The sequence below is a fragment of the Diceros bicornis genome, chromosome 29 (genome assembly GCF_020826845.1).
Source record: "Diceros bicornis minor isolate mBicDic1 chromosome 29, mDicBic1.mat.cur, whole genome shotgun sequence".
NCBI classification, from domain to species: domain Eukaryota; kingdom Metazoa; phylum Chordata; class Mammalia; order Perissodactyla; family Rhinocerotidae; genus Diceros; species Diceros bicornis.
In genome coordinates, this window is record NC_080768.1 from 18,092,507 (window position 1) to 18,115,940 (window position 23,434).

The 23,434-nt window shown below is 44.6% G+C and overlaps 1 protein-coding gene across 4 annotated transcripts in view; it reads right to left on the reverse strand.

Annotated features, from left to right (window-relative positions):
• FAT1 (FAT atypical cadherin 1) overlaps positions 1–21,752 on the reverse strand; it is a 131,826-nt gene extending 110,074 nt beyond the window's left edge. For 2 of the 4 annotated variants that reach the window (XM_058525019.1, XM_058525022.1), the window contains exons 1-2: positions 21,409–21,752; positions 1,936–5,212 (exon numbers count right to left, since the gene is read on the reverse strand). In XM_058525019.1, coding sequence (XP_058381002.1) covers positions 1,936–5,194 — 3,259 coding nt within the window. In that variant the 5' untranslated portion in view covers positions 5,195–5,212; positions 21,409–21,752. Of the gene's footprint in view, positions 1–1,935; positions 5,213–8,060; positions 8,141–18,708; positions 18,888–21,408 lie in introns of those variants that run through there. The other 2 variants (XM_058525020.1, XM_058525021.1) reach the window with 2 other exon arrangements.
• Positions 21,753–23,434: the final 1,682 nt, after the last annotated feature.

Below are 23,434 nucleotides of genomic sequence, written 5' to 3' on the forward strand. Positions count from 1 at the left end.
TTCTACTCTCCAGATGAGTTATTACTAACTGCTATTGGTTATGCTATTTTCTCTCGAATTTAACTATTATGGGTATTTTAGATGAGTGCTATATAATTTGTGGATATATCTAACACATGCTAGTGTTATATAATTCTTTATAAAAAGAATCCCTTGAATAAATAAAAGCACATTAAAAATATTATAGCTTCTAAAATAACTTATTTCTAGGACAATAATTATATTTTTCATGGGCTATATACCTATTAGATGTGGGAGTTGGTGCTGGGATAGATAACGACAACAATTTATTTGTAGTATTACTAAATATAAACTTAAATGTAATTTAAGTTTTAAGTATTAAGTTTTAACTTAATAAGAAAAACATCCTTTTAGAATGGACATATTCACAAAGAAAACATCGATGAGATGAACAAACTGAACTCCATCTATGGATGACCGGTGCTGTGATTACCCAACTGCCTTCTATCTCCACTACCATTCTCAGAGGAAAGGACATTCAAAGCCAAAATAACCATTAATTTACTCATTCATTCTCTTAACATTTAATGAGCAGCTTCTATATGCCAGGCACTTTTTTGTTGAGGACAGAAAATGCATGAGCTAAAATCCTGTCCTCCAAGGTGGTTTGGGGCTGAATCGTGTCCCCTAAATTCATGTGTTGAAGCCCTAATCCCCTGTACCTCAGAATGTGACTGCTCTTGGAGAAAGGGCTTTAAAAGAGATAAATAAGTTAAAATGAGCTCATTAGGGTGACCCCTAACGCAAAATAACTGGTGTCCTCATAAGAAGAGATGAGGACACAGACGTACAGAGGGAGGACCATGTGAGGACACAGGGAGAAGTCAGCCATCTACATGCCAAGGAGAAAGGCCTCAGAAGAAACCTACCCTGCCAACACCTTGATCTTGGACATCTAGCCTCCAGAATTGTATGAAAATAAATTTCTGTTCTTTAAACCACCCAGTCTGTAGTACTTGTTATGGCAACCCTAAGAAACTAATACAAGGGCTCACTCACACTCCATCAGGGGAGACTGACATGAAACTGTAATATCTGGGAAAAGCAGCTAAACTAGAGATATGTACCAAGCACAAAACAACACACTCTAGCATGAATCAGCTGTCTGGGATGTTCTCGTTTAGGACCTTATTCTAGGTGGAAGAATATCGTAACAAAGCATCACTACCATTTCTAGAAGATATTAATAGATCTAACACAGGCTAAGGAGCTTTCCCATGCGATTTCACCTTATCTTCACATACATCTTGCAGCAATTTTGAGTCTACCCATCTTCTAGATGAAGAAAGTCTGTTTTAAGAAGATAATTAACTTGTCCAAGATCACTCAATAAATTACTGAAAGAGCCAGGACTTCAAGCCAGGTCTTCTCAATTCAACATTCCACTACCCTACTCTGTCTCTCAAACAAAACCTGGAAGCAGTACCAAGTACAGCAGATCACATCATAGAGCTTGAATGCAGAGTCTTCTCTCTGTGCATGGTGTAATTTTGCAGGTGTGCAACAATCTCTGCATGGCATGCTAGGTGGTACCAGTGGTGGTTCCAAGTGTGAGTCCGCAAATGCAGTAGCTTGAAAAACTTGGAAGGGCTTCTCAAAGCTATAGCAAAACCACAGTGATGCCTCTGATAATACAGAGCACAAACTCAGAGATCAGCATCAGTAGTCGTGATTTCAATTTTTCCCTGTTTTTTACTCATTTTATGCCAACTCACTCGGGTTCCTTTGGTACCATCTTCATGGCTTACTTCACATAAAGACACCTGCAGCAGGACAGAGAGCAGGCACGTGCACTTCTATACTGAGCCCTAACAGCGGCCAGTGGGAAACTGTGAGGGAGCTAGCACAGGGCAGACACTTCCTTTAGAAAAAATGGGAGGAGTGACCAAACCAGAGTAATAAGAATATATTTACCTGTTTCTTCATCTATTTTGAAAACACCAACACCAGAACCATCTCTAACGGAATAGCGGATCTCCCCGTCTCTTCCTGCGTCCTCATCATGAGCTGACACTGTCATTACCGATGAACCAATGGGGACATCTTCTTTCACTACTCCCTTTTCCACAAAGCTGGAAAACACTGGTGGGTGTAAGTTCTCATTCACATCAATGACCTCGACTTCAATATAGCAGGTAGAAGACAGAGAAATTGGCTTCCCCTTGTCTTTGGCCCTCACAGTGAGATTATATACTTGCTTCTTCTCAAAGTCCAACTGCTGTACAATTCTGACTGCTCCACTGAGTTTATCCACATCAAAGTTTCCTTCCCCGTGGTCCAGAAGACTATATCTCACTTGACTAGACTGACCTAAATCAGGATCATAGGCCTCTAACCACATGATTATGGTTCCTTCTGGAAGGTCCTCTCGAACTTTCACACGGTAATTAGGTGGAATGAACTTAGGTGGGTTGTCATTAACATCCTCTAATGATACTTTCAAAAGTACAGTGGAAAGCAACTGAGGTTCTTCTTTGGCTTGATCCCTGGCTTCAATCTTTAAGTAATACACATGCTGTACTTCCCGGTCTAGAGGATTCACGATTTTAACAACACCCGTCGTGCTGTCAATTGAAAATTTATCTGTGTCTGTAAGAATAGAGTATGTCACACGTCCGTTTGTGCCTAGATCTTTATCTGTGGCTTCGACCTGGATGATTTCACTATTTATCTCTTTGTCTTCACTCACTTCAACAAAATAGTTCTCCTGTAAAAACTCAGGTGGATTATCATTGGCATCCAGAACTCTGATATCCAGAAGATGCCAAGTGGACTTCTGGGGTATACCAAGGTCAGACACTGTAATATTCAGGGTATATTTGTCCATTGTTTCACGGTCAAGTGGAGATAAGATTTTTAGCATTCCAGTTTCCATGTCAATAATGAAGCAACTATCCTCATTTCCTCCAGAAATAGCATAGACCAGTTTTCCATTGAAGCCAGTGTCAAGGTCAGTAGCATTCATGAGAATTACGTTGGAACCCACAGGGTGGTTTTCCTTTACCTCAATCCCAGTGGGAAGAGTACTTCCAAACTGTGGGGCATAAGCATTGACAGAATGAGAACCAAAGAAAATATCCTCAACCTCTCCCTGACTGTGTAATTTATTTGCCTGCAGGAGTTTCTCTGCCAGCATTTTGGCAACGCCAGTCTCTTCGCACTGCAAGTTTACTGGCTTGCGACTGGCAGCCACAGTTATGTTGATGTATAATGGTGTGGCAAAATTTTCTCCATCTGTGGCTGTAATTCTCAGACTGTGAAATGACACCTTTGCACCTAAGCCATCCATTAGCGGCTGCTTTAATGACAATACCCCGGAGTCGGGGTTTAAACTAAACAAATCTAGTTCATTTCCAGCCTCAATCTGATATCGGACCAACTGAAGTTCATCAGCATCGATAGCAGAAACAGTAGTTATTTGCTCTCCCACCCCGAGATCTCTGGGAATTGTTCCTTCACAATTGATTTTCTCGAACAAGGGCGTGTTGTCATTCAAGTTATTGAGAGTAACTGTGGCAAGGACTTCAACTTCCCGGCGGTACGGCAAGCCCCAGTCTGATGCTCGAATCCTCAGAGTATAAACCCGGGGCATCAGCTCATAGTCCAAGTTTTCAGAAGTACTCACAGCACCAGTGAAATGGTTGATCACAAATGGTACATGGTTTAAATTTGCAATACTGTAGGTCACATACCCGTTCTCACCCTCATCGGGGTCCACAGCACTCACGCTCATGACAGTGGTACCGATGGGCACATTCTCATCAAATGATGCTTTGTACGCCGTCTGCGTAAACTCAGGGGGATTGCTATTAGCACTTACAACTTTAACCAAGACTCTGGTAGAGGCCTTTCTGTCACTTGTTGTTACTTCAAGTTCAAAATGGGCTGCCTGCTGTCTCTTAATTGGTTCTAAAATGGAAATGAGACCAGTGTTGTGATTTAAACCAAATTTAGCTTTTCCAGGTGTACTTTTGAAAACATACCTCAGATGAGGATAACTAGGCGTGGCTTTTACCATGACCACCGGTGTGTTGGAAGGAGCAAATTCGCTTATTTCTGCTCTGTAAACTTCCTTTTCAAACTTGACTGGCCCAGCTTTGAACTGCGGAGAAGTCACGTGAACTACTTTTACAGAAGAGAACTGGGGAGGAGTTCCTTTATCTTTAGCCTGGAGTGTCAGATTGTAGCCAAAAGGATGACTGTCCCAATCAATGCCACCAACAGCTTTGATTTTATATTCTTTACTCCCCGGAGAGGACCTCACTGTTCTAAACTGCTGAAGGAGGTCACCTGCCACAATACTTAAAGAAGCTATGTCCCCGTTGGCACCCTGATCACAGTCATCCACTGTGACGATTGCGTACGTTGGGTCCTTGTCCAGTTCTGACGGTGATAACGTCACTGCTGTTATCATAGGAGCACATTCGTTGGCTTGTTCTACGTGAACTGTTAGCTTGGCCATGCTGCTGATACCACTGCTACCATACAATTTCATTCCCCGGTCCACAGCAAGAATTTCCATCTCATAGAGCTTGGTCTCTGCGTAATCAAGTCTACCAGTTAAAACTACTGCCCCACTGGTTGGGTGAATAGCAAACATGTCTGTTCGGTCTTTAAAACTGTAGTAAAATTCTCCATTGGTTCCTATGTCTGCATCCGTGGCACTGACTCTCGCAATACTGGTCCTTATGGCTGTGTTTTCAGGTAAAGAAACGCTGTACGAGGTGGGTGAGAATAAAGGTCTCAAGTCATTTGTATCCAGCACTTGCACCCTGACCACTGTTCGTGCCTCAGCATTAGTATTTTTTTCAACTGCCTTGACTATCAATGTGTAATGGTCTTTCACTTCTCTATTAAGAATAGCAGTGTTTCCTCCTTTGGTCCTTATTCTTAGAAAGCAAAAGTCTCCAAGAATGTACTCTTCAGCTTTGAATAGGTTTTCATTGTCTCCTGAGACAATTTTGTACCTTAATTCCCACAGTGGATTTGTAACGTAAATACCCATCTTCACGGGATGCCCAACATAGGTTTTCGCGGCAGAGTTTTCATGCACAGTGACGTTGTACTGGAAATGTGTGAACTGCAGAGGAGTCTGTTCAAGTATTTGGCTTCCATCACTGTCTCCAAAATGTTGGAGGAGGAGGAGCAGAAGCAAGGCCGAATGTCTCCCCATCGCTTACCTCTCAGGAACCTAAAAGAGAAGAAAATAAGAATCATTACTTTGGGGAAACAAAACAAAAAAGTGTAAACTTTTTTCTTAAAGTTTGTTTTTGACCTTACATCTTAACCAAGTATTTTCCATCCATATGGAATATGAATAAATGCAATGGTTTTCATTTTTTCTGTTTTCCAATATAAGTATGAACACTCTTCTAATATTTCTAGAATTACTAAGCTTAAGAACAATCTTTTTTTCATATTTTAATGACTCAAGTTAAAGAATCACAATGAGCATCGGATGAAAGACTGCCAGCTATAACAACTAAATTGTATTCTTATACCTAAATCTTCAAGGCAAATATAAGCAGTTAAAAAGGTAGATAATGAGAGGCTAACCCAGTGGCAGAGCGGTTAAGTGCACGCACTCCGCTGCGGCAGCCCAGGGTTCGCAGGTTCGGATCCCAGGCACGCACTGACGCACCCCCTGTTAAGCCACACTGTGGCGGCATCCCATAGAGAGTAGAGGAAGATGGGCACGGATCTTAGCCCAGGGCCAATCTTCCTCAAGAAAAAAGGGGAGGATTGGCATCAGATGTTAGCTCAGGGCTAGTCCTCCTCACAAAAAAAAAAAGGTAGATAATGAACATTGTTTACATTTACTTACATACAATAAATTAAGTGCTCGAAAGCTCACAAACTTAATGCTACTACAGTATCCTGAGCTTGGCAAGCTTCAGACAACTAATTAAAAACAAAAAAACCCTCAACAGTGGTTTTCTATGACCTCCTGTAATGACAGCTTGTAATCTCATCTCAAAATTTATCCTGAAATATTATTTCTTTGTAAGAATGATTAAGTTCACTCCCTACATCATCTAATGGGTTGTCTCGTTTAGCACTATAGAACTATTTAAAGGTATTAAAATAATTATACCTTCTGGGCCAGCCCTGATGGCCTAGTAATTAAAGTTCAGTGCACTCTGCTTCAGCAGCCTGGGTTCGGTTCCCAGGCACAGACCTACACCACTCATCTGTCAGTAGCCTTGCTGTGGCAGTGGCTCACACAGAAGAACTACAAGGACTTACAACTAGAATATACAACTATGTCCTGGGGCTTTTGGGAGGGATACAAAAAAAAGGAGGAAGATTGGCAACAGATGTTAGCTCAGGGCAAATTTTTCCCAATCAAAAAAAAAAAGAAAGGTACAGCCTAATATCTTTAAAAATAATAATAATAATAATTATATCATCAAGTTTGATAGTGAGGTCATTTCTGAACCACCACCATGAGCCAAAAAAGAGTCAGTTCAGAAACGGGAAACCAGCAGCTCAAGGTCCAAGAGAACTTTTCCTCTCCAAGTCAGTGGAGCAAGTCTCACCGACCACACCAACGTTTGATCACCACTGCTGTCAACAACCAGTGCTCAGAGTGCCTACTGTCTTCAGGACACTGAACAACCTGTCACCCAAGCACAAGACACACACACATGCACTTCACAATGCTAAATCATGTCTGTTAGCACACCAAGAGGCCCAATCAAGGCAGCAAAGTGGGGCACTGCGGGAGTGTCAGAGGGTGAAGGCAAAGCAAACAGGACATTTGAGAAGGGACTGCTTCACCAAGCAGGAAGGTAGGCAGACCACTGGGCTGAAGCCTGGTAGGGGAGCAGGACAATTATTTTCAGACCAAGTGTTCCTCTAAATGCCAACAAATTGCCCTTGTACATCAATGGAGCTCCACAAAACATCCCAGCACCGTCAGCAGAGTACCCTTGGGTACTCAAAGGGATATTCACAAAATGTGGATACTAGCAAAGGCGAAACAAACAGCAGACCGGAGGCTAGTTTAACAGCCAGGTTTGAAATTAGCACGGCAACATTAACTTACAGTATCTTAACTCAGCTACTGCCAACTTTGCCCCATGAGTCATTTCATTAGGGAAAAAAAGAAAAGACCTGATAAGCTGAAAGCAATTAGAAGCTTAATTGATACTGAACCACGTTCAAGTTGGGCACCCGAACTTGAACTTCTGCTATCATGCCTTCTCTTCAGCAAATACAGTCAGGAAATGAGACAGATTTTTGGCTTCTAGGAGAACAATTATCATTTAAACAAAAGACGACGACAATCTTCTACCAAAGCTATCTCTTAATTTGGTCAACGGTTCTACTACTCAGGGAAATTTGAATATTATGTAATGATCCAGAAATTTTATCAAAATAAGTGAAAACTCCAATTCAATTTAACCTACAGTCACTGAGAACCTGCTATTGGACAGACCGGGCTAGGTACATGGAGTTAAAGACTATTTATCAAGGACAAAGCTCCCAATCCCCAGGCATTTATAAACTAGCAATAAAATATAAAGAAAATGCTCTAAAGAACACTTACAAAGATGATGTTAAGCACTGTCTTTTGTTCTAGGAGACAGTTATTATCAGTCACTTTACAACAAAGTATTATATCAGGATTCTATTGCAAGCAATTAAACTATTTTTGCTTAATTCTACATATAAAATATTATGCAGCCATTAAAAAGACTAAGACAGCTCTCTATATGTTAATATGCAAAGATGTCCAGGTATATGAACTGGAAAAACTAAACTGATCCCATTTATGGTTGTAAAAAAGGGAAGGGAAATAAACTGTGTGTATGGTACTCGGATGACCTTAAAAATGGAAAAAAAATCCTGGACAGATGAAAAATAAACTGTTAACAGCGGTAACTTCTGGAGAATAGGCAGATGGGGGAATGTTTATGTTTTCACTTTTCTCTGCTATCTGAATTTTTAAGCTTAAGTACATGTTATCTTTATCATTCATTCACTCCCTTCATTAATTACGTGATTCATTCAATGGATGTTTAATAAACACCTACTATGTGTCAGGAACAGTTCTGGATGCTGGATTACAAACGTGGACCAAACTACCAACAAATCCTCATGCAAGACATGTTTCCTGGTAAGACAAACAAGTAAACAGAGTGTATCAGATGCTGATGATTAAGTGCTAAGGAGAAAAAGAAAGCAAGGCAAGAGAGACCCTGGTCAGGAACCTGAATTTGGGAAAGAGAGACCACTACATTCCAAAGGACCAGGGTTTCTCAACCTCAGCTCTATTGACAGCTTGGGCAGATAACTCTTGGTTGGGGGCTGGGGGGTGGAGACCTGTCCCAGGCATTGTAAGATGTTTAGTATTATTCCTTGTCTCGACCCACTAAAATCCCCTCCCCTAACTAAAATTGTCACCAGATACTGCCAAATGTCCCCTGGGGCTCAAAATCACCCTCCAGTATAGAAGCACTAGGTAGAGGCCCACCAAAGACCATTGTGCCCGGGGCACAGTGGGTGCGGGGAGAGCAGCCAGGGAGATTTTTTATTTTTAATAAACTTTTAATTTCAGAATAGTTTTAGATTCTCAGAAAAGTTAAGAAGATAGTCTCCCCTACTGTTAATATCTCACATTATTACGGTACATTTGTCACAACTGATCAACTAATACGGATACGCTGTTACTCACTATTTAAGTCCCAATACCCTTTTTTCTTTCCCAGATCCCATCCAAGACCACCACATTACATTTAGTCATCATATCTCCTCAGTCACCTTCAGACTGTAACAGTTTCTGATTTTCCTTGTTTTCAATGACCTTGAAAGTTTTGAGAAGTACTGGGCAGGTATTTTCTAGGATGTCCATCAACTGGAATTTGTCTGATGTTTGTTGCACAATTAGCCTAGGGCTGTGTGTTTGGGGGAGGAAGACCACAGAGGGAAAGCGCCATTCTCATCATGTCCTAACAATGTGACGTAGGGATGCTGAAGTTGACCTTGTTCCCTGGGTTGAAATAGCGCCTGTCAGGTGTTTCCAGAGCGAAGTTACTCTTTGCCCCCCTCTCCATACTGTAAGAAGTCACTATGTGCAGCCTACACTTCAGGGTAAAGAGTCATGCTATACAAATGACTTAGAATTCTTCTATCAGGGAGATTTGTCTACTCTCTCCTATTTCTGGATTTACTCAATCATTTCTTTAGATCAGTATGGACTCATGGATGAAGGGCCCTTTTTAGGACTCTGGATTTTACTGCAGATAAAATGAGAAACCGCTTGAGGATTTTGAACAGGGGAGTGATATGCTCTTACTTAAAGTGAAAAGGGTCAGGCCAGGACCTGTGTTGAGAAGGCAGGGCGGCCAGGGCAGAGCTCGAGGGAGACCAGGTGGAAGGTGACTGCAACAGTAGAAGGGAGCCCAAAAAGGTAACGGTGGAGGTGGGGAAGTGGTGAAATTCTAGATCGACTTCAGGATTTGCTGATGAGTTGGGGGAAGAGGAGTGAGGAGGAAACAAAGAGAGTGGTATCACCGAAGATTCCCAGGACTGAGTGCTGAGCAAGAGGAACTGAGCTGTCAGGTACCGAGAGGGAGCCAGAGGGAGGAACAGGTGAGGAAGGAAGGGCAGGAGCCCCGTTTGGGACAAGTCAAGGTGGAGGTACCTGTTGTTATCCAAGTAAGGATTTCGAGCAGGCAGTCAGACGTGGGGGAGCGGTCCAGCCTGGAGATATAAATGTGAGATTTGCCAGAGTATAGAAGATGCTATTTAAAACTACTAGCCGGATGAGATCACCAATGGAGAGAGCACAGATAGACAAGAAAATCAAGGACCGAGAGCCCCGTTGCCCCCCAAGATTTAGAGGACAGAAGAGGAGAGGAACCAGCAAAGGAGAGAGAGCAGCCACGGCAGTAGAAGAAGCGAGAAACAGTGGTGGGGTAAAGAAAGGATAAATCAGTCAACCTTTTCGTACATCTGAAGCCTAACATTAGAACTTGGAAATGACCCATACATACTGGCTGGTGCCACGCTGCTCGCACCACCACTGCTGCAAGGCCCTGGAAACCCTCTCCACCCCCAGGTCACAAGGAAAGGCCTCACCTGTCAGATCACTGCAGCTCCTCATCCCCATGGCATCTCAGTCACTCAGTCCGACCAGAGCCTCTGCCACCACTCACTGCTCTCCCACGACTGGATGCCGGAACACCTGGATTACCTCTCACAACTCACCCACCACACTTCTTCTCTTGGGACACGTCGCAGCTGGAATAAACTTTCTAGATCACATTCATACCCAGGACCTTTTACAACCCTGAACTTACTCTGCAAACTTGGCTAACAGAATGCCACTACAACTAGAATAAATTATTAAACGCAATTCTTTTGACCAGAAAAAACAAATCCACTTTTTAGGAGATATTGTTAACCTTACAGTAACATAACCAAGAATTATGACCTCAGGTTTCACTATAAAACGCCATGATCACAAAAACTAGGGCTGTTACTCTATGCAAAACAAACAGTAAAGCTGAAAGGGGGAAGAAAAAAAGATACTAATACCATTTCATCTAAAAAATACGTTATTACCTAGAGTTCACGCTTATGAAAATTAAACTCCAAAAACCATTTCAGCCAAAGGCTACACTTTGATATTTAGAAGGTGATCACACTACTGAATTCCTAAACTCACAGGCATTTAGGATTTCTTCTATGTAAAAACAAAGAACATTTACTTAGTTTAGGCTTTAGGGAAAAGGGCCTCAGGGCCAAAGCTTAAATATCTTTAGCAGAGACTTCTGAAAATCCCTAAGTAAGAGAGAAAAGTAATTTTTCTAGTAGATATCAGATTAATATGCTCATATTTCTTCATGTAAAGTGTTCTAGTCAGTTACCATGACTGCACATTGTACACCAAACAGAACACGGCCCAATGCTGAGAACATAACTGTATAAATTCAAATATTTAGATCTAAAGCTGAAGCTTCAGAAGCGTTTCATATGCTGCAGGGACAGAACATCAGGTGGGACACAGCATTACCCAATGCATAAACTCTATTAAACGTTGTATATTTATTATTTAGAGGTCACAATTCTGACACACGCCATTAGTCATTCCAGCCCTCAACGCAACAGGGAAACAGCATTCAACTTTCCACTCCACGTGTGACGATAAAAATACACAAAAACATTCAAGTTAAGAACTTGGTGTTCCCCTCACCATGCTCTCCCGCATACTCCCATTTGTACCAGCATGAGTGAGAACATCACTAGAATTTATCTTATTACTGAAATTTAGAGCTTAATGTTCAGTTTGAATCGTGCCACATTTTAAAAGTATTTTTTAAAGATGTCTACATTGCAAGGAAGATAACTAGATTTTCAAAGAAAAATGTCACGAAGTTGTCAAAAATTGACAGAATGTGAAACGTAAATGATTCCTGTTTTTTAAAAATACTGTATATTAAATAAATGTTTAATGATCTCTAAAATCACTTAATAGGAGTCAAAAGAAAGGAGTGTATCTTACTAAGAAAGCCTGTTTATTACTCAGCTATAATCCATTCACAGCTTCTATATAACATTTACAGCAGGAAAAAAAATTCTGCATCTTTCTAATAAATTGTTAATAGTCATAGATAGTACTTTTAAAAGCTTTTATTCTTACATTGAAAAATTAACGGGTAGATCTTGTTTATTTTCTGGGTGCATCCTAAATCTTTTAAAGCCATCGTCATACATTTTTCAGTAAAAATGGGGGGTGAGGGGGCAGCTACGAATGCACAATTGAACAGCAGTCTTAGGCCTGGTATATATCATTTAACTACTTCTGGTAACTCTGTATGTTGTTAATTTTGATTGGAGCTGCAATAAGTCTGATTACTCTAGCAATGACTTAATTTAAATACTGCCTTCAAATGATCAACAACGGATCCCAATTTAACTAAGAACAGTCTTCAAACTACTGATACTGACAGCGCAGAACTATAAATCTCGCTCCTCGGTACATTATAACTTTTTCAGAACTTAAAACCTTCAGCATTTACATGACTTAATCAATCCAAAATAATTTTTAAAAAGTTTTCTTGCCCTTAAGAAACTTAAAGAGACTTTCTAATTTTTAAATAGCCTCCATATAAAATCTACTATGTAATTTACTTACTACATGAACCTATAAAATATGTCCGTGGGCATTATGAAGATGAGTGTTTCTACTTGTTCTGTGCTACTGTGACATAAAAGACAAGACAAGGGCCAGCCCCGCAGTGTAGTGGTTGGGTTTGCGCGCTCTGCTTCAGCGGCTGGGGGTTCATGGGTTCAGATCCCGGGCACGGACCTACACACCCCTCATCAAGCCATGCTGTGGCCACATTCCACATACAAAACAGAGGAAGAGTGGCACAGATGTTAGCTCAGGGATAATCTTCCTCAAGCAAAAAGAGAAAGATTGGCACAGATGTTAGCTCACGGCCACTCTTCCTCACCAAAAAAAAAAAAAAGACAAGACACGCGAAACGAGGGCTGGGGTACATTTCAGGCTAGGCTAGACATCTCTGTGCTATTCTCTTCTCTCTCCTCTCCCCACACACAGAAACACGACCACTACACACCACTTATGATCTTCCAACCACTTTTTCCTCATCCACACTCCAAGGCAAACTTTGCCCACAGAGAAGTTCAATAATCAGACTGCTTACCTCCTGTGATTTAAGATCATCTCACCTAATGTATTTTTCTCTGCAGACAGAAATCACTCAAATGACATTTTGGCAAAGTAGCCAGTAATTAACAGCGGCCACTTCTCCCACTCCCAAATTAGTAAGGTTTTATTACAGGTCAAATTATGGTGCTCCCTGTATATTTAGGTAGACAGACAGGCATTTCACTAAATAATGGATCAGGAACGTGAAGGCCTCACGTATAGTGAGAAAATGGAAGTCAGGAAGCAGAAAGTTCCTCCTCTTCTGCTCCTTAAAATGTTCTCTTCCCCTATTGTCTCTTCCTCCCACATCTCAGAAGAGACAGGACCCACCCTAGCTACAAATAAAGACACCTGGATACCATAAAATTCAGCCTCTTCTGCAGCTCCTCCCTGAATTCTCTCTTTCACTCAAACACGCACTCAAATGGCCCCTTCCTCCTGTCACCTTCGCCAGAGTCTACGAATACACACCAGTTCATCCCTACTGAAAAATAAACTTCAGAGCCAGCCCTGATGGTCTAGTGGTTCAAGTTCCGGCTCTCACCCCCGCAGCCCAGGTTTGTTTCCTGGTCACAGAACCACACCACCCGTCTGTCAGTCGCCATGCTCTGGTGGCAGCTCACAGAGAGAACTGGAAGGACTTACAACTATGATACACAACCATGTATTGGGGGGTTTGGGGGAGAAGAGAAAAAAGAAAGGAGGAAGACATCTGGCAACAGATGTTAGCTCAGGGCGAATCCTTCCCTGCAAAAAATATAAGAAACAACCTTCATTCAAACCTTCACTGCCTTCAAACTAACACTTTATTTCTCTCTTTCCTACGCTGGCAGAGTTCCAAAACAGGAGTTTTGCAGTGCTACCTCGACCTCCTTAGGACTCCCTCTCCTCCTGACATACTGCGACCCTACCTGCTCTACACGACCTCAGATCCCCCTGGCAGCAGAAACAGCTTCTTCCGGTGTCACAAGCTAATGTCCAATCAAATGACTTTTTCTCAGTACCCATCCTCCTGGATTTCCCGTCACATTTGACACTACTCACCCCCTCCCCAATACCCTCGTGTCCTTAAGTCACAAACTGCCTAAAACAAAGAGGCAATCTATAACCTATAAAGAACGAATGACATGAAATTTCCCCGAGTCTCAATAATCTCATATTCTACAACTGACTCTTTCATCTGAAAGTTTGGCACTACAAACTCTGTCTTCTGATTCTTTCTATACATGAGCATATTATCACCCTTAAGGATCCCATCCACTATGTCTCAATCGTAAAGGACCACTGAGGAATGCCGAGTTCCAGCCCTCACCTCCCTGAAGTGCCACGAACACTCCTCCTGAGACAGCAGCAGACCTGTTAACACAGCCTTTCCACCCACTCCCCATCGCAAAATAACGGCTATACCACTGCATTTTCCTGTCAGTGAAGTTGCACCACTTCCCAAATCACCCAAGTTTGCAACCTAAGAAATCAAAGAAAAAAGAAGGGGCTGGAGACACAGAACCCATGATCTAGCCCCAACTTTGTCACTAATCATCGGTGTGAATTCGAAGAAATTACTGAATCCTAGATTCCATTTCCTTATTTGAGAAACTAGAGATGGGACTAAAATCTTTACAGCCTCCTACCCTCCACAGATACACAGTCTTCCCCCCCCATCCTTCCCTCTCTCTCTCTAAACAGACACACACACACATGCCCTCTCTCTCTCAATACACACACACACACACACACACACACACGCCCTCTCTCTCTAAAAATTCAGGATTTCTATGAACTTTTATTCTTAACTGCTACACCTCCATATCTAAAAAGTTACTTAGATATCACATTTTTTTCTTTCTCAATTTGCAAAATTGCTCCCTTTCCATTTCCGCTGCTGTCACCTAGCTCATAATTGTTTTCAGCCAGGCACAGCATTTGAATAGCCTTTCTGTATTCCTGCTTTCTTTTTTTTTTTTTTTTGTGAGGAAGATCAGCCCTGAGCTAACATCCATGCCAATCCTCCTCTTTATGCTGAGGAAGACTGGCCCTGAGCTCACATCCGTGCCAGTCTTTCTCCACTTTATGTGGGATGCTGCCTCAGCATGGCCTGACAAGTGGTGCATCGGTGCGCGCCTGGGATCCGAACCCGGGCCGCCAGGAGGGGAGCGCACGAGCTTAACCACTATGCCACGGGGCCGGCCCCCTATGTATGCCTGCTTTCTGGACCTGACACTATTTAGCCTATGCACTGCCATCAAATTAATCTCATTAAAACTTCTTTGTAACATTATTCCCTAGTTTGCAAATTCAGTATTTCCCCTTAGGCTGCTGATTAAGTACATTCTTCTTAGCCTTGTACTAAAGACCTTTGATAATCTGACCTTCACCTACTTGCCTGATTTAATCTCCCAATATTACCTCCTGTTTCAAACCAAAAAGCTATACTTTCCACAGGTTTGAAACAACCAAGCTGTCCCGAGCTGATGACACCACCTAGTGGTGGGGGCTCCAAACCTGTAACGTCTCCACCCCTTTCTTTCTAAAGATAATGCAAAGGTTACTATTTTATTTTTTCCTGCCCTTCACTGGTCACACACAGTCTAGTTATTTTCACCTTTCTCTTCAACATTTCCTTCTTTTCCTCTCTTCTTAACCCTGCCCCATAAAAATTATCCTCCCTGTCTTCATAAGCCAATATAAGCCAAGGTCATAGATATTTTTATGTTCTACCTACATAAAGAAAAAAGACACGTCATAACTCAAGGGAAAACAGGATTAAAGAAGTACTGATAATAAACCAACAAATGCTTTTCCTAAAGACAAGACAGCATGCATAGGTCTCAGTCTCTTTTCTCTCTATTCATCACACCACAAATCAAGTCACAGCTGAGGTTTCTACAACTTGCTTTACACATGTCGTTTCCTCTCCTGGAATTATTCCCTCCGATTCACTCTTCCCTCAGAAGTCACTCTATCCTAATAACCAGGTCCTCCCCCAGGTCCCCAGCTCACTGAGGTGCTACGATGAACTACCCTGACCCTGATGGAGCTCTCGTCACACTGGATATAACTGACTGTTTATCTGTCCTTCTCCTCCACTGGACTGGAAGCACCTTGAGGGCAGGAAACATGATCTGTTCACTACTGCATACTGTGTCTGGCCCAATGTTTGGCACAGGGCAGATCCACAGTTACTGGGTTCATGAATGGACAGATGGATGGGGATTACGAAAGGAGAGTGGAAGGCAGGACTGAAAGATGGGGGCGGGGGAGTAAGGAGGGATAACATGGCAAAATAATACATCCACCGTTCTAAAATTAACAGAAAATCCAGGTGCAACCATCAGGCCAGGAAGAACACTGCAGATGGCTGCCCAGGAGATGGCTCTAATTTCCAGCAGCTCAGAAAGAGTTCACCACCCACCTCAAAATGTTTCCAAATTGGCTATAGGGGATGCCAGATCAGTGTCTGTAGAGCAGAGCTTATTATGAAGCCCTATGCCTGAATATGCTATGAAGGATAAGGATTAAACAAGGACTGATATTCCTAAGTGGTTCGTAGAAGACATTTATCTCCACATATATAACAAACCTTTGGAATTAAGCAAGAATTTTGGCAATATATTTAAATCTGAGACTTAAAAGAAAGATGAATTTTTTAAAAACTTTAAAATGTGAAATATACAGATTCCTCATCTGACTCAATACATTTTTGAAATAAAAAGCTCCTCTCAGATATAAGAAAATGGCAACTTTCTGATCTTAGTTAAATGAATTACCTGAGTCACTCATCTCAAAAACTCCTTTCCAGTGCCTAAGGACACACTAATACCTGCAAACTGAACAATTAAGTGAAACAAAAAAATACAGTTTGGCTTCATCCTCTATATAATTTGGTCAAAATAAAGCTTACCTACTGCAATTTCCCACTCATAAAGATTAAACAGACACCTAGCCTTATGGCTTCCTGCTATTAAATCAGGTCCTTTAGGCCACAAATTAGGCCAATGAGACAACATTAATGCAACAATGCACTAATTTGATTCAGTTTATTGAGTCTATGCAACATCAGCCAAACTTGGGTGGAAAACAGGTGGTGGCAGACTTGATAAGGGAGTTAAAATGAATAATCTGTAAGATCCCTCTCACCCCTAACATTCAAAGAAATGCGAGTTTCAAAGGTTGCTCAAGAACTAAATCTGAAGACATACACTAGAAAGACAGGGGATCAGAGGAATGAAAACAGTATTAGTTTGCACATAATTTTTAGATTCCTTTTTTGGCACCTGTCCATAACATGGATTTCAATGATCTGTTAACATGATGAGAACCCACTAGGTGCATTTCTAGTGACTAAATGATATGAATGAATATACAGGTGGCCTGAATGACTTTCTAACAATCTCACTTCCTTTCAGAATGACAAAGAATTTGGCTCATTTTTCAGGAAATGGGTACACAAATGCACACTTTACTCAAATCAAACTTTACATTGAACTTGTTAAATGCCATGTTTGGCATAACAGAGTTACATCAATTGATGTTTTCACAAATTAGGTAATGTTTGAAGTATTTTTACATCCATCTTAAAGCGTAAGTATATAACAAGGAAAGCAGGATAATAATTCTAATTGTGGAACCACAGCTGTCCTAAAACACAAAGACAGATATCAGAATTAAGCTATATAACTGCAGAAACACATCTTCATGAGTACCTATAACAACTGGATGTGTTGGATAACATAACCACGACTCTAAGAGTAACATGGAAAAACATCACCATTACCTCGTTTTAACAAGTGGAGATGTATTGAAACCTATCTCTGAATATATGAAGCCTTAAGAATCTGCTTTTGTAAAAAATAACTGAAGATCATTTGTCTTTTAAATCTTTTCCGATTTCAACAGTCACTGCAAATACTCAAAGGGAAAAAAAAAATTCCTTTACCAGGCACCAGGGAGTTGCTTAACAAAAGCCACTTAGTGAAACCATAGTTCAGACACATGCAAAAAAAAAAAAAAAAAAACTTTAACTGCATAGAAAATATTTATGAGTTTACTTTCCTAATGCACACAATTGCGTCCTTGTTTTCAAAGCCCTGCAATTCACATCAGTGGGGACAAAAAATCTTAGAGACAACAGAAAGTTAGCTTCCTAGAAGAAAACACTTGGAGTAAGAAGAAGCACTGAAGATTCAGAATCTCCTTCTTTAAGAAAAGATCTTACAAGTTTCTCTTCCAGAAAAGATAGACACAAACTGATAAACAGCACATTTTGCACATGTGTAGCCCCGCAATTTATCCACCGCGCCTATTCTATCTCCATCTATCTACCAAAGAATACTTAAATCTCAGAGCAGCACTCTCAGCGCACAAAACATCTAAGGGAACTCGGCGCCTCCATTTCAAAGATCCCATCTCTGAGCTGTTGGCCTCTCCTTTTATCTCACCGACGCTGTGAATATTTCATAACCTGCGAAATTAACCCAGGAGCGCGATCAGTTTAAGTCATTAGCAGGCACGAGCGTTACCGGAGAGAAGAAAGCGGAGGGCGTCTGCGAAGTTTCCGAGCTCCGGGGCGCGGCGGAAGTCCTCGCCCTCCGGCCGCCGGGAGCCCCGCGCCGGGCGGCCGCTTTGATGCCCAGCAATGGCTCCAGGAGCAGACCCCGCGCGCCTCTGCTCGCAGCAGCCCTGCTCGTTAATTACCATTCTGTGCACGCCGCGAATTATCCCCCGTCCCGCCTCCGCCTCCTCCCCAAGCCGCCTGAACGCAGGGCCAGGACTGAACTTTCCAAGTGGGCAGGCGCTGTGGCACCACCCCTTCCAGCCGGGCTCGCTCTTTCATCCCATTTTCCAGGGCACCGGCAGCAGCACGGTCCGGAGCTGCACCTACAGAGCCGAGGGTCCGCCGCCCCGCAGCAGCAAGATGTACGCCTCCCGCGCACTGGCAGCCGCCGCGCTGCGCCCCGCGCCCACCCGCGCGCAAGCCCCAACTTGGTTTCAATCAAACTTACGACAAAGTTGGCCCGAAGTGGCGGCGGCGCTCTCGGGGGCGCGCACCTCGTCGCCTCAGCGCGCCCCCGAGCGGGGGCCGGGGCTACCGGGGGCTCTTACAGCCCACAGGTCCGCATGGTGCCGGCAGCCAGCCCTCGCCGCCCGCGCGCCCCGCTCCGAGGCCGCCCTGCTCGGCCTCGGCGCCTCACGCGCCCGGCGCGGGGTATATCCCTCCGCCCGCGGCCACGCCCGCGAGCGCCGGCGCTCGTTTCCCCCGCGCGGAAACTCGGTCTGACTTTCCCCGGCGGCCGCACTCCGAGCCCCCGGGTCCCGGGCAGCGACGCCCCGCCACCGGGCAGAGATCCCCTGCTGTTACAGCAGCCAACTGCTTGCGAGGAGGAGACGAGCGAGTGCCCAGGGTTGATCTGGCGACACTCCAAGGAACGGTTTGGGGCTTGCTTTAGTGCGGATGTTAGTTATGGCCAGCGCACAGATTTGTGCAGGGAATTAATATGGAATGTTTCCTGCTCGGAAAGGGGAAACATTAGCTTAGCTCCAAAAAACAAAAAGTCAGCTAAGGCTAATGGAAAAGCTTCCCACGCCTCCCTTTAGATTCTCTAGAACCTTCCGGGAATTCCTAAATCTGCATGTGAATGCTTCGGTTCTGGGTCTGCAATGACTGGGTGGAATAGTATCTTCCGAAAGGTCTCAAGGAATGCAGTTAGATGGGAATCGACTTCCTTCTTCAATCCACACTAAGATCCCCGGAAAATGAAAGCGCTTCCCCCGCGACCTCTTTGTGTAGAGCTAGTGAGACTCCAGAATCTCCCTGACCCTGGGTACGAACCCCAGCGCCGGCATGCCCAGCGGACGCCCCCGACTCCCACGTCTGCGGGACAAAGGCAGCCGTGCCGCCTCGTGCGCTTTCGCAGCCGGTAAGTCCACCCTGCAAACTATGAACCCAGTCTGTGGAAACAGCAAGTTCCCTAGGGAGAAGGGAAAGCCCGGGGCGTGCAGACGCCCCCACTCCGGGAACTCCCCCTAGGCCGAAGCGCGCAGTCCCGCGTCCCGGGGCTGTGCGCCCATCCTCAGCGCCAGCAAAGCTCCAGACGCCGGCTCAGCGCAGTTGAGATTCAGCCGAGGGCGGAAGTGCTCCCGGGCGTTGGGAAACAGTACAGAGAAGAGGGCAGACGTGACCTCGGAAAGTTTGTGGAGCTCGAACATTTTAACACTGTGAGGACAAAGAGAGCTGATTTCCCCGGAACCGGTGGAGGGGATGCAGGGGGCACTGCGAAGCAGATGAGGGCGGGGGGGGAGGGTTAACGAGAGAATTTCCTTGGTTCAAAGTTAATGCACTCTCCTCTTAAGAAGGTGATTGAAAAAATGAAGGTATCTAGCAGGCTATGGCTGGGAAGGAAAAATAATGCCTGCAGAATGAGTGTGCTGATTCGTAAGCACGAGTGTGTGGTGTATTCCCTGCGCATTCTTTAGAATACACACAAATTCACACACCCAGCAAACACCATCATCCAAACACCTGGCCACGGCCATAACTGCGCAAAGTGCTCCTGGAGTTATAGGTCAGTTTCATACGTGGAACGCCTCGAAAGTAGGTGACCTGATCTCCAAGCTCAACCGGTCTGCGCCTCTTGCCGAATTCTAACTCAACAAAACAACCACACAAGAACGCCAACAGTTTATTGAGGGGGGACGGGGGGCGGGGATTGGAGGGAGAACAGTAAAAAGGAAAAAGACACCATCCCGTAACATAAAAAGCACAAGATTTTTTAAATGACACAAAAGAATTCCTTGAGAAAATTACCATTCATTAATAAATAACGCTTACTCGAGCTAAAACGTCTGTTTGGGAATGCTGATTCTCCGGGCTCACTGAGAAACCTCAATGCCTGGAAGAAGTTACACTTCGTCGCCACAGGAACAGCCGAGAGCAGAGATGGAGATTTCGTACTCCGGGGCTGCCACGTCTTTACCGATCCTTGAGCCCCAACGGAACGAAACAGAGATGCCTTTTTGCTACCATCGAATTACCTTCACTTGAAAGAGCAATGTAGCTCAAGCCCCACGTTTGTCCTTTCAATTGTCGCCCCCCCCAACCGTGTCCCCAAAGGCTCTTGGAAATTAGAGGAATGGGGGACGGTTCCCGAAAACAAAAACGCTTCCCTCCCGCACCGCCTCTGCATCCAGTCCACCCAAGCTAGTATTTGGAAATTAGACGCAGAATGGGCCGGAGTGGCTGGTAAGCGAAGGCTGGGGTGGCGGCGAGCGAGCTCACGCCCGCGTCCCAGGAGTGCCCGGCAGGTCCAAGTTCGCGGTCCGCGCGGAAGCCGGCGGTGAGTGCGCGCCTTGCCCGGTGTCTGGACTAGAGGGCGCTGCGCCACTGCAGATCGCGCGGCCCCCGATGCGCCCTCCCTGGGCACCATTTCTATACGTAATAAGTTACATCCAAAATAATGCACAAACAACATAGCTTTTCAAGTTCTTTTGAACAGTGCTCTGTTATGTTTTATGAATTCCACAACGTATGCATACTGATCTTTCATTCCCGAGCCATGCACTGCCAAAGGGGTGTGCAGCTCGCCGACCGGAGAGCCTGTAGGATACACACGCTTCCCTGCACTAGCTTAGAGCCAAACACCCCACGTAATTTCATTTACGTTTAAACTTAAATACAAAAAGCTTGCACTAAACAAAGAACTCACCAGTCCAGCTGAGTCCTCCGTGCTCCGCTTGAAAGTCCTCGGCAGCTCCGTAATCCCCTCGCGATGTGCGTATTTGTTAAAAGCCGGGTCTGAAGTACCAACTTTGCCTCCCTCGGATCTTCAGCATGTCCCCAGCAAGAGTGCGGTCCGCCTGCGCTGCCCGGACCCAGGTGGCCGCATCTCCAGAGGCTTCCGTCCTGGGTGAAACTTGGGCCCCAAAAGGAGGCGAAATGAGAGTGGGCGATGGCTAGATAGAGGGTCGAAGAGAAGCCAAGTTTGTCAGGACATGTCCAGGCAGCGAGCCGCCGAGTTTGGGAGTTGCGGCCGGGAGCTGCGGCGGATCACTGCCTCTTTCCCCACTCCCTCCTTCCCCACTCCCTCCCTCTTGGAGGAGGTGGGGGAGGGGAGGTGACGTCAGCGCCCCGCCTCGCCCCCAGCCCCGCCGCGAGGACGGGATTCTCCGGCGGGGTCCGCCTTCCGGACAGTAGCTGCAGGGAGCTGGGAGGCTGCGGTGGGCTCCCCTGCTGCAGCGATCTCCACGGCCGCTGCGGTCCCTGCGGTGACCCGCCGGCCCCTCTGCACCCTGCAGCGTCTCCCGGGCTCCTCCGGGCGCTGGCGTCCCTCGCGCTCACCACCCGAGTGGCCCCAGAGCCCCGCTGCGCGCACCTCTCCGCCTTTCTTTCTTGCAAGCCCTCTCCGGCAGCGTTTCCCACGCCTCGAACTGCAGGTGATGCTCTTCCTCTTCTGCAGCTGAAATTCGTCCCGCCGTGTCGCCTGCCGGGTTTTTGCAGGGCGGAAGCATGAACAGTCCCTGCAGACTGGCCTGGACGACTTGTACTTGGTAGCCCCTCCAACTTCTGGATGTGATCTATTTTAAATACTTCTTGTGCCTAACGCTGTTTGTGGCCTTTGTGTTGAAAATCACGGAGCCATATTTTAATTTTCAAATCCTTTCCAAAAGCGCCTCCGTTTTTAGACCGTACTCTGAAGCATATAAGGTTCCAAGGGGTGGGGGCAAGAGATGGAGGAGGAGCCAATTTCTAATGTTTCTTACAAGTCATCCATAGTGACAGGGGCCAATACACAAATCAGTCGTCCGCTCCTCGTAATATAGACCAAGATGAATGCCAGCGTTGTTGAAGTTTAATTGATAAATGAATGCGTCGTTTTTATGTAAGCATCCAGACTCCAGGAAAATATCTGTTGTGAAATATTTTCTTAATGCCGCTGAAGTACCAAAATAAAATCTCCTGAACAGCGTGAAATTTTTCGGGTGCCATTTCTGCAAGTTGACACTGTCCCCAGAAGATTGGCATTAAAATTCGAAGATCCCTCGAAAAGGGGGAGGGGGCTGGGAGTGCAGCCAGTGATGTAAATCTACTCGTCAGTTTAGCTGGTCGTTCTCTTTGAAAGGTAAAGAGCAATACTCTGAGGACACAGGAAACAAGGCAAGGGGTTAAACAGTTCAGAGAAAAAAAGATAAAGTGTTGGAGGATTGTGTGTGCTTAGCCTTAAGGAAGTCATATAACTTCTCTAAATTACAGTTTCCTCATCTGTGATAAGGGAATAATATCTGTTTCACACGGTAAAAACGTATTCGTGTATTTTTCTATTCCAAAAATGTTTATTGAATGCCGTTTATCTGCCAGGGAGATAAGACTCACTCATGAGGGCAGCACTTTTACTGCGCGTCCTATCATGTCTAGCAAGCGCATAGTAGTTGATCAATATTAGTTTTCTTACCTCCCTTGTTCTTTGCAGTATCTCAATTTTCTCATCTATAAAATTAGGAAGTGTTAAAAGGAGGTTATCACAAATAATTCAAGGTAGATTTTGATTTAGAAGGGAGAGGAGGGCACTGAGAGGCTAGGAGGTGGAGGACTATGGGAACGGACCTCAGAGGCCCCTGCAGACCCACGGGGCAGCCGGCAGCCGGAAGGTGCCAGATTCCTGAGGAGGGAGGAGGTGATCTAAAGAAAGACTGGCTTAAGAGGCCAGTCTGTCAGTGCAGAGGACAGAGTTCTCA